The sequence below is a fragment of the Podarcis melisellensis genome (genome assembly GCF_964234715.1).
Source record: "Podarcis melisellensis genome assembly, chromosome: 9".
Taxonomy (NCBI): Eukaryota; Metazoa; Chordata; class Lepidosauria; order Squamata; family Lacertidae; genus Podarcis; species Podarcis melisellensis.
In genome coordinates, this window is record NC_138541.1 from 34,627,257 (window position 1) to 34,646,624 (window position 19,368).

The window sequence follows — 19,368 nt, forward strand, 5'->3', positions numbered from 1 at the left end:
CACCACCACCACATAATCCCTACTAATATGAAACCAAGCCAGTAAACACATAGGCCACAATTCACATCTCAGAAGCAAGACTGTGGAACCTGTTATCTCTTGCTACATTTTTCATAGCACAATAAGCTAAGCTACTCCACTGCTTGACACTTCTTCAAATTATGAATTTATAGTTTCAGAATAATGGAAGAATGAAACTGCTGTACTGTGTTATCTGCATGAACACCAGAGACTTTTTAAAAAAGAGAGACTAAACTTAAATTTCATGTTTGTATTTCAGTAAAACCTACTTGAATACACTTTGAAACAAGAGTACAACAAAATAGAATATACTTTAAATGTTGAATATACAAACTATTATAGTTCATTCTGAACACTGGTACTTCCCTCTAACTTTTAACTAAAAAAAATGTACAGGCTCTTTTAACTACCTGACAAGAGTTCATGCCAAGCGTGACCTTTCAAGTGACAGAGTAGAAGCTGAAATTGAAATGTATGCACAGATGTCGAGGCTAAGTGGGTGACCCAGGCCTGCGGCAGCAAAAGGCCACCACAATCCTATGGCCACTTTGTCCACAATTAAGAAACTGACAGACTTAACTACCATACAAAATATGTTACATGTAATCCTATAACAATACTGTGCTAGGTATAAGATCTTTAAAAAATTGTTTTAATAAAAAATGCTTTACACAAACAAGCCATTAGCTTATTTCAAGAAAGAGAACTGAAAATCAGTCTAAGGCTTTCGTTTTAAATCTGCTTAAGCTGTATGATACAAAAATCCCTCTAGATCTTCGTCTTCTTTTAGAAGCTTTTTAATCCTCTCCTTTAATTCACATTCTAAAATACCTAGTAGCAGAGTTATTCACATAGCACCAGTTGAATTCTGTGAAGACACAGTAATAATTGCTGGTATGCACATTAGAATGCATCAGATTTGTCATGTAACAGTGAGACTCTTTCCCGCCGCCCTTCCCAGAGACATAAACCAGGAACCCTTCACAGAACCAGCTTAGTGTTCCATGCCTTAGTGTAACTTGATAATGCAGTGAGCCTCGAGCCCCACTCGACCCCTGAATTTTTCCTTATCAGCTTAGCAGTTTCCCACTTTGCAAGAGGCAATTGTGTCAGCGTGAGGATGTGGTTCCATTCCCACTGAAACATGGGACATCAATTCATTTCCAGTAAGCTTCAAACGTATGCATAACTATTAACAATTTTTTAAAATCAGTTTGTTTTGTTAACTTCTTGATTGTGTCCATTTCCCTGCCTCCCTAAATATGTCAGTTTACTTAATTCCACAATGGTCTATGTAATTCGTGTCCATAGCTGCCTTTTCTTCATTTCTCGCATGTTACCATCCCCTCCGTTTTCACAGTTACAGGGAGGGCAATAGCCGATGGCGTACTGACCACAACCACGTGCGTAACCGTCTTGGTTCCATCTGCAGGCTTTTCTTCCTGAACAAGCTGCAGCGTTTTAACCTCCCGCTCCTGCTTCAAAGCCATTGCTTCAGATTTGACCTCTGGACCTTTTATGACTGCGCTAATAACTCTGGGAGAGGTATGGCTACCTGCCTGCTGGGCCGGCATAGATAGTCTCATGACGGGTGTCCCATGGGCTATGGACACAGGAGTAAGTGCTCTCACGGCTAGTGGCGTTCCAACTATGTTAATGCTTCCTGTCCCGGGCAAACCAGTTTTTGTTTGCAACTGGCACTGCGCGAGCTGCGTAGCAGGGATGGTAATTATTTTCGTAGGCTGCATTGTGATTTTCTCTCCATTTTCAGCAGATGCTGGCATCACTGTAGGGATTGTCTGGATTACGACCTTTGGGGTTGCTGCTGTGGTTGGGCTTGTGCTGGTAATCAACGGTGACCCTGCATTTACTGACTGCACTGCAACAGTCGATATTTTCTGTCCCAGAGACGTCATTACGACAGGCACTTGCATGGCCACACGAACAGTTCTGTCAAATAGATGAGGACAAAACATTGCATTAAGATCAAGCAAGCCGCATGGACAAATCTGCTAAATAAACTACTTGCCACAAATCTAGGCCTGTTTACCTATATACAGTGGTACCTTGGGTTAAGTTCTTAATTAGTTCCAGAGGTCCATTCTTAACCTGAAACTGTTCTTAACCTGAAGCACCACTTTAGCTAATGGGGCCTCCTGCTGCCGCTGTGCCGCCGCTGCACGATTTCTGTTCTCATCCTGCAGCAAAGTTCTTAACCTGAAGCACTATTTCTGGGTTAGCGGAATCTGTAACCTGAAGCATATGTAACCTGAAGCATATGTAACCTAAGGTACCACTGTACAAAGAAAAATGTTGTTATACCTATAAATAAGAATTGAAAACTGAAGACTTCCCCAGGCCAAATTTCATGCTTAAAATGTGAGGGCTGCTTGTGTTTCTACTCATTCTACTGCTTGAGATTCACAAGAGAAATACCAAAAAGGTTTGTTTTAAACTGTAGGACTAGACTAGATTAACAGTTCACCTTTAACAGATCCCGTTTCAAACTCCTGTGTTTGAGTAATCTGTATTATGGATGTTGTACTGAGAACATCTGTCTGTCTATATTCAAACTGAGAATGTTTCCAGAAAGACAGGTACAATGTCATTCAATGACACTGTACTAATTCCTCAAGCTTTGGCCTCACCAACAGGCAAATCATGCAGCACTAACCTGGGAGCGGTTGTTGCTGGAACGGTGGTTGTGGAACAAGATGTCATTTCATGCCCAGGTGAGGAGATATTCACCACTCTGGTAATGGGCTTCTCTGCTCTTGTGCAGTTCAACTGAGAAGCGTTTTTTCCTGCACGAGCAGAGGCTGCTGCTTTCAAGAGGCTTTCTGCAGAAAGTGACACTCGCTCCAATGACTTCTCATCGGTGGTGATTGATAAATCTTCATTGCCACATTCACTTTTGTCATCAATTACCACAATGTTTTTGGGCATTTCCTTGAACTGATATACAAGTCTTTGTCCTTCAACTTTTGCCAGAATTCCTCTTTGATAGTAGTATCTGAAGGGGGGGGGGAGTACAAGAAAGGTTTATATGACGTTCATATGAAGCACCTTTTAAGTTTATAACCATCAAGAAACCCTTGTTGGGATGACCAGAGTCTTGTTTTCCCCATCATAAATTACCTATCTTTTTGTAATCAGCTTTGAGGTGGGGATTGTTAAAAAAAACCCTATCAAGCAGTATATATATTTAAAAAATAAATAAATACCCCTACTTATGGGATTATAAAAAGCATGCAAGGTAAAAAACAGAATATTGTTTTAATATTTAATGCTGTTGCCACAAATAATAAAAAACTAGAAACAAACTGGCTTAAAAAGTGAAATGCCATTTTATCAAATAAAATTCTCTAAAAAAAAAAAGGCTGAAGCAAAGTTTCAAATCAGATATAACACAGTGATTTGTTTAAAACAAAAAACTTCAACATTCTTCATCCCCCCACCACCATTTTCTTTCTTTTTACCTCAGAGCCCTTCCCATTGTTTCGTAGTTCATATCAGGCTTGTTTTTGTGTTTTCCCCATAGTTTGGAGACTGCTTTAGAATCTACAAGCTTAAATATGCCCTTCTCCCGCTGAGTCCACTTGATATATCGAGGACAAGTATTTTTGTCCTGAAGAAGGTCTAGAAGGAATTCCCACAAGTAGGTTGTATTTCCTATGATAAAAATATAAGTAACAGGCAATTAATCTCTTTAAAGATCTCTAAAACTGAAGAAGAGCATTATATTCTTACACAACTAGCTATTACATTGGCCTATGGTATGTGAGCACTTGTTTCTGAAACTTGTAGAATGGGTTCAGCCCATATGTAAGGGAGACAGCTGTGGAAGCACAATTAAACTAAATTCTGGTAGAAAAGAAAGCAAAGAGTGGGGTTGGTTGCCAAAAATATCTACATGATGCTAAATCAAGTTCTTTGCAGACACTAATGTCTCTACCCTCCTGTCTGTGGTTTTTGGTACTGGAACTTCTGAGCTTCTGGGCATTTATTTTTTCAATGGGTCTCAAACAAACTCTGTTCCTCCCCCAATAGCCAATCCTAAGGATCTTATCAGGAGTTTTTGGTGATAATGAAGCAGGATTACTGGCAATGGTGTGCTCCTCAAGAACAAACTAATCTGGCTCAGCTCTGAAATGTTTCTTAAAGGATTTTTATTAGAAAGTCTGAAGAATATAGTTTATTTTAAAAACTTTGTGAATGTATTAGAAATCACCATTATATATTTTTTCTGAAATCAATATATAATTCAATCTTCTTCTAATCTAATTTTTTTTAATCTTGTTTTACATCTTCCAACTTTAACTAAGACTCCTAAGCAGCAAGAAGTTGTCAAGGAAAGATGAATATTAACCACCTTGCAGTTCTAGACACTTCTACATACTTACTAGGAAAAATATTTAAAACAACTATACACTTGAATTTTACATAAATTTCTCTTTTAAGTCCCTAAAATATCAGAATTCAGAGTTCCTGTGTAGCTACCGATTATTTTGTGGAAGAGTGTCCCTGTTGAGGTACCAGTGCTCACGCTTTGTACTTTCCAGAAACAATTGAGAACATTTTTGTTCAGACAAGTTTTTCTAGCTGGAAGCAAGTTTCTGCCTTGCATATTAAGTCTGTATTGTTTTTAAATCTAGTTAGTTAGCTGTTTGTGTTTATGGTATAGTTGTAAATCACTTTGAGATACATGTAAATAAGAACATCATCTTTTTACTGGAAGTTCAGTAGGGGGCAATCTACCACTAGAGTCCGTCTCTGAATACACAAGAGTTCTGCTTCCATGAGCTGAACATACTGTGCAAGGTCACCTCAAATAAATTGAGGGCACACACACATATTATATACTTTTACACACACTACTAGGGAGATGGTAGGAAAATGTGATTTCAGAACCACTTCGGTTCAGCTAACAAAGAGAAGTTGTTGTTGAATTTCTGAATGTTCATTCTGGTCCACACTCACTCTTACTCCCTCAAACCTCTCCAGCACAAAGAGGATATTCAAAACATGACAAAATTAACTTCATCTGGGCATTGAGAATCACCAAGTAGCAACTCAAGCAACCTTACAGAGGAAAATAATCAGGCATTAGCTAAAGTGAGCAATGACAAGTCATCAAGTGAGATTGACACACCATCATAGGTCAACACTAATATCGCCTGATAAAATGTTATTCCATCCCTAAAAAGCTTTTTAAAAACAACCACCACCACCTTTGGCCAGTGGCAAGAAAGCTGTAGCCACCCATATGTCACTGAACTCCAATTCTTGGGGTTTGGGGGGGGGTTACTATTATTGATACTAAATTTTTGTATCTTTATTTTAGCTCTCATGATTTATGTGGAAATTGTTCGATTTGGTTGTGTACTTTTCAATGTTTTACTTATTGTTTGCCCTAATGGTCAGGGGTCCCTTTACCTTTACCTACTTATTGTTTATAAGTGCTTTTGTTATGTTTGCAATTATGTAATTTTGAAATGCCTCGAGCGTGGCTTTAACTTTGGGAAGCCAGCATACAAATAAAATGACTGATTGAGATAACTCTCATCAGTCCCAGTCAGCGTGGTCAATGCTCAAAGATGATGGGGTGACTGGACCACAAGTCCTCCCACTTGCACAGCGTCAGGCTTCTGGAATATCACTCTGCCACAACAGAATGGTATCTTATAAGAAAAGTAGTCCTGTGCCTTGCATATCTGAAGAAACTCTCCCAAACTTAAGACAGGACCTGCTGAGAAGTTTTAAGCCACATATTTTCCCTAGGCACAGCTATTCAACCCACTATGACTGAACAGGAACACAAATACTCTGCATGTCTCTGGCTGCAGTGGCAAATCTGAAGTGAGCGGCACACCTTCCAGCATGTTTGAATGAGTGTATGTTCAATTCTTACTAATAGAAGGTACCTAGTGCACCAGAAATCAGCAAATAAACAGTTTCAAGAGCTTGCATGAGACACATCAACACATTTACATTCAAAAGAAAGGTTGCGACCATTCTTAATAGAGCATTAAGGTATTGTTGCTATGTAATCACAAACAATGAAAATATTAATACACAAATAATATAAACAATATAAAATGTTTTTTAAAAAATAACTGAATTACCTTTGCCTTCTCTTGGCTTCTTCTTTATACTCAGGTCTGGAGACGCACTGGAAATGGCTGGTGGCACTTGGGTTTTTGGCTTACGGCCAGCTGCAAAAACAGTTGGAAAGACTGAAATATGCATGGAGAAATGTTTCACAGCTTGAGTCCTCTTACAGCTTAGGTTTTCATTCAAATCTAAATAATGGGCCATTATCTGGTGCTACACTGAGATGCTGGCAACATGTCTCACATATCACAATTTTATCTGATGTTGAGTTAAGCAGAATCTCCTTCACACTTGCATGTTCTAAAAGAATTCCAACAATTAAACTAACATGATAATCATTCCCCTTGTGTAAATGAATTATATGACAATGATCCATCCAGGAACATCATTGTTATTTCTATGGTATAAACCCCCTTCCACAAAATTTCTAAGACTTTTATAGATCTGTTGCGAGGCTGGATGAGATCAATTACGTACTACATATGTACCTTTCTTTTTCTTCATTGGCTCATGGATCTCTGGAGATGTTGGAATAGGAGATGTATCCATTGGTTCAGACTCCTCAGTTGATACCTCCACTACTGTTTCTGTAATGACATCTGGCCTCATAGCAGCATGAATGAACTCTGGAGTTGACACACAAGGTGGGACAAAAACTTCCACTAAGAAAACAAATAAATAAATAAGATTAGGCTTTGGCTTAAATCCAACAAAGAAACTGTCTTATCATTTGAAGAACAAAAACAAACTAGTTTCCCACATGTATCACAATACAGGATAAGATATAATACAGTAAGTAACAGAACTGGAGGGGTTTTTTTCTTTTCTTTTTAGGTATTACCAAACACTTGCTTCCCAGAAATGTTCATTTATAAATTCAACTTTCGAAATGACTGAACCCTGTACTTTTCTACATTGCTTCCATTATACTTTGCATTTGATTTGTAAATTGAGAAAAAGCAAGTAGTTGATTTTCTTTTCAGAATGAAACCCAGTTCATGATTACATGGGTCAGGTCTCAGTCTCAAATAACCATTGTAAAGTACAATTCTTTAATAAGTCACTTCCCATCTTTTTTGAGTTTTGTCATGTGAATATGAAATTATAGATCCACAGAAAATGTTGCAGTATGACAGGCCAGAGGACAATTATAATATTTCCAAATTCAGTTTAAACCTGCCTGTTCAAAATCTCTTCAGTAAATGAAAGAAACCCAAAACACCTGAAAACATGCTATTCCACCATCAACCTCAACAGGTTTTATGGACCGATTGATTAGTCTGGGGGAGGGGACAATTTTAATGCCCTGTCATTCTGTGGAACCAAATTAAATTTACAAATCATCATCATAATAAAACCATGAGTACCAGTTAGCCATACAGTACAAATCACTAAGATAGTTTGGAAGTGACCTACATGACTTTCCTTCCCAGGTCACTTAGTATTGGAAAGTACTCTACCTGGATCAGGCTCAGAGTGGTGGCTGCTTCAAACAGATTTAAGTAATTATTTATACAGAGAAGCACTTTTGTCATTGAAATACCTGGAGTTCTAGCATCTCTTAAGCAGGTTGGAGATTCCATATGAAGCAAGGCCTCTGCTGCTTCAATTGTCTTATCCGAACAGTGCACATTGCTGCCATGTACAGATGCTTCCACTGTGCAAAAAACAACAACAATCCATCACACAAGTAGATTTGGTTCATTGCTTTTTCTTTTCTGGCCTTAAGATTTGTTGAAACCTTACAGTCCTATCAATAGGAGCTTGGGCACAAGTTACAGTTGTGCTTTTCAATCTGGCTAGTAAACCATCTGCATTAAGACTGAATACCTTTGCATTCTCACCAATTCACTTGTGTGTTCGTTCAATTACGGTATTGATAGTCAAAATATTAACAAGAAATCAGTGCTTTGTGAAAGTTAGCCCATAATGGTGAGGAAAGATAAGAATCTGTCCCACTGCCTCAAAAAGGTTTCCAACCCCGGAGTCTTCAATCAGCTGGCATCACTATTAGTTACAGCTTCATCTAACATCAACTCCAGAGAAAGCTTTTTTTTCTTTTCTGTGCAGCCAATTATTAACCCCTATAAGCCACTTATACAGGGGGTCACCAACATTTGAGGACCCTGGACCCATTTGAAAATCTGAAAAATTATCATGGCACACAACTACAAAATGGTTCATAGTGTGATTGCCACCAACCTGGGTGGCTTTAGAAGAGGATTAGACAATGTCATAAAGGATGGGGCTATCAGTGATAGTTCTGATCCAGCACAGCTTTTCTTATGTTCACCTCCTTCCCTTCCTCTGGATGCCTCTTGGCCCTTGTGTGGCTCAGAGGCATTCTAGGGCAAGGAAGGGAAGAGGCTGGAGTGGCTGGAGGTCTGGGCTAGTCCAAAGGAGACTCTGCGCTCTCCTTCCTTGGATGCTTTTAAGCAGAGGTTTGATGGCCATCTGTCATGGATGCTTTAGTTGAGATTCCAGCATTGCGGGGATTTGGATTAGATGACCCTTGGGGTCCCTTCCAACTCTGCAATTCTATGGTTCTATGCTTCTAAGTGCAAAAGAAGCAGGGGGTGAGAACACCGCTACATTGCTATTTTGCATGCTAGTTCTACTTCCCAGCAAAGTCTGGTAAAGTATTATTATTATTATTATTATTATTATTATTATTATTATTATTATTTGTTGTTGTTGTTGTTGTTGTTGTTGTTGTTGTTGTTGCTAAATCTGTATCCCACCTTCCCACTAGCTGGTCCTCCAGGATTGTGCTTCATACATGATATGTTTCTTATTTTTTTCCATAAAGGGCAAGAAAAGAATGATTGTTGACATGAGTTTGGTATTTCTCATTCAAATTGATATTGCAACCTTATAAATTCCGCAATAAAAGAAGTCTTAAAGTGATTGCATAGATGTATGTAATAGGATCTTGCCCGGAAAACACAAGAGGGGGAAATGCTAGATTTTTAAGTAGTGATTGTGATTTTATAAAAAGGCATTTTCTCTTTTCCTCATGAAGATTTTATAAACCAGCAATACGTAGCCACCTGTTGAGTATCATCCACACATATTAAGGTATACACACACACTCTCTCTCTCCAGTTGCTTTTTCCATTTATGGAAATCTACTCAAAGCTAAACCATTCCAGCTCTGCTGCCAGCGTCTAATCTATCTTTAGAATAACTACAGTCACCTATCTGCAGTGCCAGTAAGCTAATGAGGATTCAAACCACGGTTTCTTCACTGGAAGTTCCTGAAGGCTATCCAGTTACTTCTATATTCAAAATTAAATTAGGGAAGAGGAAGAACTTTTTTTAAAAATGCTTCAGTCACCAAGACGCAATTCACACATATGGGTGGCTGCTTGACATTGCAAAAATAGCAGCAACCTTTTTTTCAAAAGAGCTCACCACATGACCCAGCAGCCACTAATAAGGAAAACTGGCTGTGTGAATCAGGCCGTAGCACTACCAACAGGAAAGGCTTGGAAAAACACAAAACAATAATAAAGGGGTTTTTTTGGGGGGGGAATACATGTCTAAGCCATCAGATAAATGCCACAGCCTGACTGTGGCACCTGAAAACGTAACTCCAGCACAGCTATTAAGCTTTCTGGTAGCAAGGGACATGGCACTGCTTGAGTCCCCATCTTTAAAACCGGACGCTTGCAAAGGTTATAAAGTATTTTTGTAAGTACCAGAGTAATTACTAATGAATTACCCTGTGCATCCAGAGCTAATTAGCAAGAAATGGGAAAGCAAAAGATCTCTCAAGTACAGTGCCCTTAGTCCCAGACAAAGACATCCATTAGCCTGTACACTGAAATGCTTCATACAACCTGCCATTTCTGCTGTAGAGTTTGTGAACGAGATACGGCTTTAGGCACATGCTATGGGATACTTCTCAGATACTGCACTAAGAAAGAAGTTAATTGCCATCAAATTTAGCACATGCACAATTCCATTCCCTCCCGCTCCTTTCTAAAGCATCTTCAAGAAGAGAGAACAGGAAGACTTAACATTATAAACCATTCTAAACTAAACAATAGGACAAATTCTCCAATATACACATCCTCAAACTATACTGACCCAGGCAGTTTGAAGCACTGGCAAACAATTTGTGTAAAAATTGAAAATCAGGTGTAGTACACCCAACCACAATAAAAACAGACAAACTGCACCAACAAAGCCAAATTCTGCACACAATCTGGAAACTTGCAGAAATTTATCTGCAGAATCTAACAGAGAGTGAGAAGGGTGACAACATAGACTGGAAGTCGTGGAAAGGGAACATAACACCTTTGTGCTCTTTCTCTTAAAATGGGAGAACTACTCAAAAGCCTATTTCTGGGGTCTAATACTTAAGCAGAATTTCAAGCAAGTTGGGGGGGGGCTTAACTGATGAGCATATCTTCTCCTGATAGCCACCGGCAGCAGCAATTTCCCCCACTCTCCCATCACATCCTCAACAGAAAAAAGTACTGCATCTCTTGGCATGCTTTAGAACAGAAAAATAGTGCCCCCTCCATCAGAGCTCTGGGAAGCAGCAAGTTTCGGACCACTCCCCAAATTGTCCAAAATGACCTACCCATTTTGCTCACTAGGTAGCATTAGGCAAGAACACAAAACCTGAACAATAAACTTCCTTGTTTACAGTTCAGGCTCTCAGCTACTATCTGACCCTCACTCTTATAGATTACACCTTAAAGCAAGGGAGGAGAACCTGTGGCCCTCCATATATTGTTACCAACTCCCAGAATGAGTATTGTAGTCCACCAACAATTGGAGAACCAAAAGTGCTCCACCTTCCTATTAAAAGTTCCCCAGCAATGAAGTAATTATGAACTACTGTACTTGTGAAAAGCTAGTGAATACCTCACCTGGCAAGAACATGTTTTATAGAATTAGTAACAGAGTATCACAACTGAAGCAGACATAGAAGAGCTGTGAGAATATAGACTTGTTTTCTGAAAACAAAGCCTAAGCCCTAAACTGACCCTTCCTGTAGAGAACTTGTTCAGATAATGTTTTATTTTTACTTTTTTTTAAAAGGTGGGTGTTATTCAGAAGGCATCTCCAAAGTCCCAAAAACTTTTTTTTTAAATTAAGTTGATAACTTGCTCTTAGGTTCAACTCAAGTTAAATGTCTTTAAGAAATTATTTTTCCAAATCAGTGCAATGTTTCAAATCTCCAATACTTGTTATTTTAGTTTATTTTAGTTGATTTAGTTGAATGAAGCTCCAGGACTTCATTCAAACATGGAATAAACCACAACTGTTAAGAACAACCTGGTGAGCCGCCACCACCCGGCTTCTCAGTGGTGTCCCTCCTCCTCCAACTGTCACTGGAAGAGATTCTGAAGGACCATTTTGCCCAGAGGGGAGTAAAGAAGCAGCAGTTACAGCTTATTCTAATCTAAACAAACAGTTGTCGTTCCCGTTTTATTGTAACTTTTGTTTAAAAATTGATGCTTGTTGGTGTAATGCTCTTACGTAAACTGCTTTGAAAGACGTACCTGAAAAATGGTATGTAACTACCATAAATAAATAAAAATCCTAAAAAATGCAGTTTTTTGTGCAATTAAATTGCTCGATAGGCCGTGGTCTACTGCTCATCCACCCACCACACCCTGCCTTTGGATCACTCCTGGTACAGTCATCAATCATTCTTGCTGCCAGCCAGTAGTATTATACCATGCTCTCCAATGATAACGTACAAAACACACATCTGCACAGCATCACTGTGATATAATCAAACTGACGTCCATAAATATTCCAAGTGTTCCACCGGTGCCACATACGTCCAGATATGGTGGTAATATTTTTTCATATTTATCTAGAAACATGGTAAGCACTAAAAGCTGGACAAAAACATAATAGAACAGTGGAACATTTGAAAAGGAAAAGCAAGGAGGGATATGCACAGATATTGTTTGCCCAGCTGGACCTGCAGGTGTTATTTCTGACATGATACAAGTATTCAATAGAAAAGCATAGACCTGTAGTTCCTGTCTTATGATAGCTTTTCCACATACAGCAAAAATACTCAAGTTTTTTAAAAAAAATCTACAGCTTTATCTTAAAATTGAGTATGAGCTTATTCTATTAAACTTTTCAGTATTCATAGCATTTTTACTCTTGATTTTGATATCTCAGAGAGTATGCAGCAGTATCACTTTGTTACACTGGCATTCATATCTTCTTGACATGCCAAAGCAACCTTACTTAGTAGAAACTCATTATCATGGATGGAATTCAACTAAGTTTTACTCATGAAGCTCATTAATTTCTATGAGTATCATTCAAGGAAATATTAGTTGAAACATTCCCCAGGGTTACATGCAATGGGAAATACATCTTCTAAATCCACAGCAATTACATAAATCCCCAAATAATCATGGCATCACATCAACTATGGACAATATGTATAGGCAATGTATATAGCAGTAATGTGGATTTTCAAGGGGTGTGTGTGAATTTTCTTATCCAAATTAGGGTCATTTGCATTGCACTGGAAAATTTTCTGCTGCGGGGCTAGGATACCAGGCCTCTACCAGGGCTTCCCATTAGACCTGCAAGGGCATTTCAGCAAAGCCACACCTGCTGTACAGAAGGCACCAGTTACTAGCAAAGGCAGTGCAACAATTATGTCTACAAATGTTCAACCAACTCCTCTTCCTTCTCCTAACCATAACCTGTCAGGTTGGTAAGTATAAAGAGCAGCTACTTCTTCATGACACTTAGCCCCATGCTTCAGCTCCACGGATATTGCATTAGGAACTGGGAGACTTGTTCAAATCCTGCTCCCCAGTAGATGGCACCATTCCCTATTCTGAGCTTTATCATCTGTCCAAAGACAATGTTTCTGTACAATTCACAATTGATCTGCATAGGCTCTTGTTACAGTAGTAACTATTTTGCAATAGGAGGGACTGGAGGCAGGAAGTGACATGGTGGTAACTGAAAACATAAACGGGCATGTGCAGAATGAAGAAACTCTGCTCTATGGGGTGGCTCATGGTCAAGGGTGCTGCATTCAGGGACGCGGGTGGCGCTGTGGGTAAAAGCCTCAGCGCCTAGGGCTTGCCGATCGAAAGGTCGGCGGTTCAAATCCCCGCGGCGGGGTGCGCTCCTGTTGCTCGGTCCCAGCGCCTGCCAACCTAGCAGTTCGAAAGCACCCTCGGGTGCAAGTAGATAAATAGGGACCGCTTACCAGCGGGAAGGTAAACGGCGTTTCCGTGTGCAGCTCTGGCTCGCCAGAGCAGCGATGTCACGCTGGCCACGTGATCCGGAAGTGTCTTCGGACAGCGCTGGCCCCTGGCCTCTTGAGTGAGATGGGCGCAAAACCCCAGAGTCTGGCAAGACTGGCCCGTACGGGCAGGGGTACCTTTACCTTTACCTTTAACACTAGTTCAATTTCTGCTCCTGGGTGCAGCTATAGTCCAAGTCCCTCACTTGAGCTCCAAACCTGTGAACATGTACTCCCAAGTTATAGGTAACCAGCAGACACACCAGATCAAACTGATCGATTCAGTAAGCAGTAGAATTAGAGCCCACATCGGAAAAAAGACACAGCACAAATTCACAAATTCTATACAAATCATTCAACAGCCATAAACTTACTAGGTGGCACAAGAGCATTTGAGTGCAGGCTTGTCCAATTCTTGGCTTTTCCAGGAGCTTGGATTCTGCTATTAAACTACTGCCAGTGTTGTTCTTAACACAAATTTAGTGTGTTCTGGTGTATTTGGGGATAGGCAGCACATAGGTCAGTAATATCTAGTCCATATTACATCATACACCAGATGCATTTTAAGCTGTGAACGAAGTTTAGTGAAATAAAATCTCTTCACTAATATTTATGGCCAGAATTTCAACTTCCTAAGAGCCACACATGTTTATAAAGCAGGTAGAACACAATATCTTCAACTGACTGCTTTAGAAAGCCATATTACTAGGTTATAGAGCCCTGAAGCCACTATTTGGCTGATTATTTCAAATATAGAAAATAAAACCCTACTCCACTCCTGGGTCTTTGTTCCCTAGCTTGCTTCACAACCCCCATCCATAGGCAAGTATCCCTGTACCATTCTATGCAAAGATTCCACCCCCAGGCTACCTTTCTTCAAGAGTTCTCATTCCCTCTATTCCCTGCCTCCTCCTCCTCTCTCTCTCCACCTCCCTCCCTCCCTCTCTCACTTTCCTTCCAAGAGATTGCAGCTCTTTCATTATAACAGCACACAACTCCTTTATATCTAAATCTAGCATAAGATTTCTCCAGTCCAAGTAACCAGTCATTTCCATTGTGGAAGCTACATCATTCTGTACACTGAATTTTCCCCGTTAGTGTTCAAAATATTTATAAATGTTCTGTAACATCATAGTAGAAGTAGCTTATCTGCAGCAAAAAGCAAAGTGAAACAGCAGGCAAGTAACTATATAACTCTCTGTAGTAGCAACTAGGTATGCAGCATGAGGATACACTTGGAAACCAAACCAGGGGGAGGGCATTGAAAAGACCACGTCTACCTTTGATTAAAAAAAATAAAAGTTTACATGTACGGTACCCTCATGCTACAAAGGAACCATAGAAGCAAACAGCAGTGCACAGATATAAACCCCCAGCCAGCCAGAACAGAAAACTACTGCTACTGAACACCAATGTTGTTGGTGTCCTCAACACTAGTATGCACATGAAAAAGGAGACAAGCATATCCGCACTGCCTCACAGAGTCTCCTGACTAAATAAGAGACACAAAAAGTAGCTGAAGGCAGCAAACGAAAAAAATGGCCTGTACCTAAACTTCACTCTTTTTAATCTCATTCCAATGAAATGGATCCATAAAACAATATAGCTAAAAAAGTATTAATAACCACAGCTTTGAGGTTACAGTATTTGGAAGACCATGGTGTTTGAATAATAAATTTTTGTGTTGGGATAACAAAACCTTTACACCCAACATTGAAATTATGACTGATATCTTTATGACACTCCAAATGAAGTTTACCATTAATGTAAAAATGTTTACACTTGTCCTTCGCACAACAGTATGAAATTTTGTGGTGTTATTGCTAGAAGCTCAATTAAAACTTGTGCGAAAAGCAGTGGTTAGTGGAAATGCAGTCACAAAAGCTACTTCGGGGTGCTGCTGAAGCTCTCTCTGTATCATCAACGACGGGTAATTAATTAAGAGGCAAGAACGTTCTGGTCCTAGATGTGCAAAAAAATCCCCGTTACCTGTTATCAGATCCAGGAAGAGCAGTGCTTCCTGCGCAGGACATTTATGAACGCTGTAAACCCCACTGCGACTCTCCTCTGCTCCTCCTCCCCCCTCCGCGCTCACACCAGCCCCGCCCTCGCTTCCGTATTTACAATCCTTCCTCTTCCCTCCAATTCCGTGCTCGCATTGTCAGAGCCAGAAAGCGCTGCCACTCAACCTCTCCCTCGCTGCTACTGGCTTGAAGGAGCCTAGCCCCGCCCATGAAAGACGGTAGCATTCTGATTTCGAACATTCTTGACAGTTGATTGGCCGGCCAGGCCCGTCACTCCCTCCCCCCCACCCCGCGCACAGGGGCTCCTGAGGGAGCTCGGCGCTTCCGCTATGGTGGTTGAGGGGGGGGGGGAGAAAATGAGCTAAATATCCTCGCTGGAGGCGGCACATGCCGTTCGCCCCGGGAACAGCAGCAGCAGTACCGGTGCCCCCGTCTCCCCCCGGCCCCGGCTGCTCCCACACCCTTCCCAGCGCAAAGCAAAGTTTAGAGGGCAAGAAGCGCCTCCCCAAAAAATGAGGACCTTGAGCCCGTCGTGGCTCCTGCACCCGCCAGAGGCACCTCGGCGCAAGGGAACAATTGTTGGGGACCAGGAAGGAAAGGCGCTGCAAGAGGAGCCGCCTCTCCCTGCTCGGGAAGCGCGGCGTGGCTCGCTGCTTGGCGGGAGGACAAGCGCAACAATCGCCACACGCTCTTCCTGGTCCCGGGCTGCAAAAAGAAGCGCGGCGGCGGCGCCGCAACAGCAGCGCCCAAAGCACGCCGCCCGCAACCGCTGCCCGCTCGCCCCGGGCGCAGCGCAGTCATGTTGCTAACGCGCCCAGCACGCCAAGGTGATCACTTCCTGGATTCGCCTCCTCCATTACTCCGGCGCCAGTGCCGCCCCCGGGAAGAGCGAGCGAGCGGCGTGCGCGCCTCCCTCCGCATCACCCGCCCTTCGCTTCTCTCCCCCCCCCCCCACCCCCAGCGCCTCCCTTCTCTTCTACCAAGCACCCCGCTCCCGCCCCGCCATTTCGCGGCGCCGCTTACCGGCGCGGATGAGCAGGTCGAGCTGGTTCGTGGGCCCCTCATGCAGGGAAGTCGCCATGTTTATGCCGCTGGAGCGAGCGGCGGCGGCGGCGGCTTCGCATTGACCCGCAGGGGCTCCCTGGCGCTCGGCCGCGCGCGCGCGCGGGCCCCCGCGGCTGGTCGGCGCGCGCCTGCGTGCGCGCTCCCGCCCGCCCCGAACGCGTTAAGAGCCGAGCCAACCCGACGGGCGCCTCGGCCGGATCTATCTCCGCGCGCTCGTTCCCGCGCCCGGCCAGCCAGCCACGCAAAAGGTTCCGCTCGGCTTCCTTCCTTCCCTCCCTCCCCCCGCGCGTGTAGCGGCAACAACGGCGGCGGCGGCGGCGAAGCAGCAGCAGCAGCGCTTCCTCCTCAAGCGGGGCGCACACGATCCTTCCGCCGCCAGCCTCGCAGACAGGAAGTGCCGGGCGGGCGGGCGCTCGCTCGCTCGCTCTCCCTCTCGCCCTCCTCCCTCTTCTGCTCTCCCATTCTATAGCAGGGACAGGAGTCGGTCGCCGCAGTCACGACGAGATGCCGTTCTTCTTGGGTCGGAGGGATCCTACTTCAGTAGGTCCAGCTGGAGGAAGGCAAAATCTCTCGCCTCTTCCGTTATCTTCCATGCAACTAGGTGTCAGGGATGCCAACAGAAAGGAGGTGCCCGCGGCTCAAGGCAATCGACGCCGCCTCCAGAGCCGCTTTTCCTTCTGCCGCTTCTTCGCCAGCCTCCCGCGCGTCCCCCTCCGGGCTGAACGACGGCCTCTCTCTCTTTCTCCAAGGTGCCGCTTGAGGAATGGAGATAGCGCCCCGTGTTCTCTCCGGTGAGATCAGCAGCCTTGCATTGGTTCCTGCGGAGTCCCGAAAAGGCCGCCTTAAAAGGACTTCTGAAATTAGAGGGCAAAGGCACCCGAAGTCTTTTTGGACAACCCGACCGGATTTGCTTGAAATGCATTCGGTCCTGTCAACGGAGCAACTGCTGCCCGGATCTCAACCATATTGTGTAGTTTTCCTTAAGGTCAAAGTTTATTCATAAGCAGAGCTGCCAAAGAGGAGGAATATCATTTCCGCACCCCCTTCCATTTCAGAGGCCTTGTCAAACTGCCCTTGATGAATCCCACCTTGTCCATTAGGATGCAAGTAATTGTCTTGCAAATGGCAAACTTCTCTGTGATCCAGTTTCAACCAGCAATATGCAGGCAGAAATGGAAGTGATTGGTTATCCCACAATTTATTTTCTTTAAACTATGTTCTTATAAGCATATACTGTACTATAAACAATGTGCCATAAGCACATCACAACCAAATTAGAGGGCAAACTATTATAACTAATAGACATTCTATAAACAAAACCACTTCTCAAAATTCGGCAACAAGTAGAACTCAAGAGCAGATGATAGCTGCGATCCAAATCACATTTATCTGAAAGATACTGAAATCAGTATGACATTTCAGAGGAAACATAGGCTATGAGGTTATATACACACTGCTATTATCAGTACTGCTGCCTGCTTCTATTTATTAGGATTAAATCAGGGGTAAAAAGGTAAAGGTACCCCTGACTGTTAGGTCCAGTCGCAGACTCGGGGGTTGCGCGCTCATCTTGCTCTATAGGTCGAGGGAGCCGCCGTTTGTCCGCAGACAGGATGCAATACCCACAGATCTATACCAACAAAACCTGGGAAGATGCTACATTCCCTTATGGTCCCATTCCATTTGGTTCTACACTTTTAAGTGTTCAATAACAGGCAGAAGGACTGTTGCAGTTAAGCTGCACAAATTTGGTGCTAATGTGGCTTGGTAGAGCTGAGGCCAGAATTGGAGACATGAACTCCAGCTTCCTGAAAATTTTTCAGTCATCAAGATAGAATCCAGTGTCTTTATTTCTTTATTGTTTGCAGCCCTGGACCCATCTGAGAGAAAGGGCAGCATATAGATTTAATAAATAATAAACTAATTCACTTGCATCAGCACACTCAGGTGTGCTATTCACACATAAAGCTAAGCCAAACTATGGTTTAGTGAGAACATGTGCTCTTCCAGGGAGGAAGGAGCAGTTACTTTGTCCTCCCTGGTCCTTGTAACTTAGCACAGCATGACAACTAACCTAGGTTTGGGTTAGTGTGTTGTCAAACCTAGGTTTTGTTACTGAAGAAACCTTGGCTACAGCTCCTGATTAAGGAGACAGGTTAACCACTAGTCTGACTTTGAAGAACACTTTAAGCCAAACCTTGGTTTACCATGGTACAGAAACAAGAAGAGGCAGAGAGAACTGATGCAGCAGTGAGCTCTCCAAGGATCAAGGGTACAAAAATATTTCTGTAATGCTATTTTAAAAATCTTGACTGTGAAGAAACAAAATTGGCATGAAGAGCAAAATTTCCAGATTAAAGGGTTTAAATCACATATTTCACCAGCAGTCCAAAAATTAACTTGAAGGATTCTTTAGAGTAGGATCCTGATACATAAACATAATACAGTAAACTGTCCACTACTACAAGGTTTGATTTGATGTTGCAGATGGCAACCAATTATTTACATCAGCCATAAAATCATTATTATTTTTAAACAGGAAGTTGAAAAATCCAGAGGAAGATATTTGAAATTTGTGTTTATGTAAGTGGCAAACAAATGAAAGTCTGAAGTAGTTATAAAATTAGCTTTCCATAATAGTGGTATAAGTAGTAATCTGAAAAAGAAAGAAGCTTCTTTTAGAATATACAAGTTAACACTTTTTACTAAAAGGGATTAAGGGCTTTTCTAGAGCTATACCACCCCTGATTTAAAAATGCATTATTCATTTATGTAAAATATTACCAAAAAGCTATACATACCAACACTGTTCTGGATCAATTTTATTCCCCCATCATGAGGTAACTAAAAGAGGTGCTCCTGCTTTAGATCTCCATTATTCATGCAGGTCTT

At 42.2% G+C, this 19,368-nt stretch overlaps 1 protein-coding gene across 2 annotated transcripts in view; it reads right to left on the reverse strand.

Moving 5' to 3' along the window:
* Positions 1–256: 256 nt before the first annotated feature.
* Positions 257–19,368, reverse strand: part of ELF2 (E74 like ETS transcription factor 2) — a 40,932-nt gene continuing 21,820 nt past the window's right edge. Inside the window, exons 1-7 of one of the 2 annotated variants that reach the window (XM_081926074.1) lie at positions 16,435–16,579; positions 7,679–7,792; positions 6,624–6,797; positions 6,147–6,236; positions 3,501–3,693; positions 2,696–3,034; positions 257–1,971 (exon numbers count right to left, since the gene is read on the reverse strand). In XM_081926074.1, coding sequence (XP_081782200.1) covers positions 1,344–1,971; positions 2,696–3,034; positions 3,501–3,693; positions 6,147–6,236; positions 6,624–6,797; positions 7,679–7,792; positions 16,435–16,492 — 1,596 coding nt within the window. In that variant the 5' untranslated portion in view covers positions 16,493–16,579 and the 3' untranslated portion in view covers positions 257–1,343. Of the gene's footprint in view, positions 1,972–2,695; positions 3,035–3,500; positions 3,694–6,146; positions 6,237–6,623; positions 6,798–7,678; positions 7,793–16,434; positions 16,580–19,368 lie in introns of those variants that run through there. The other variant, XM_081926073.1, reaches the window with a different exon arrangement.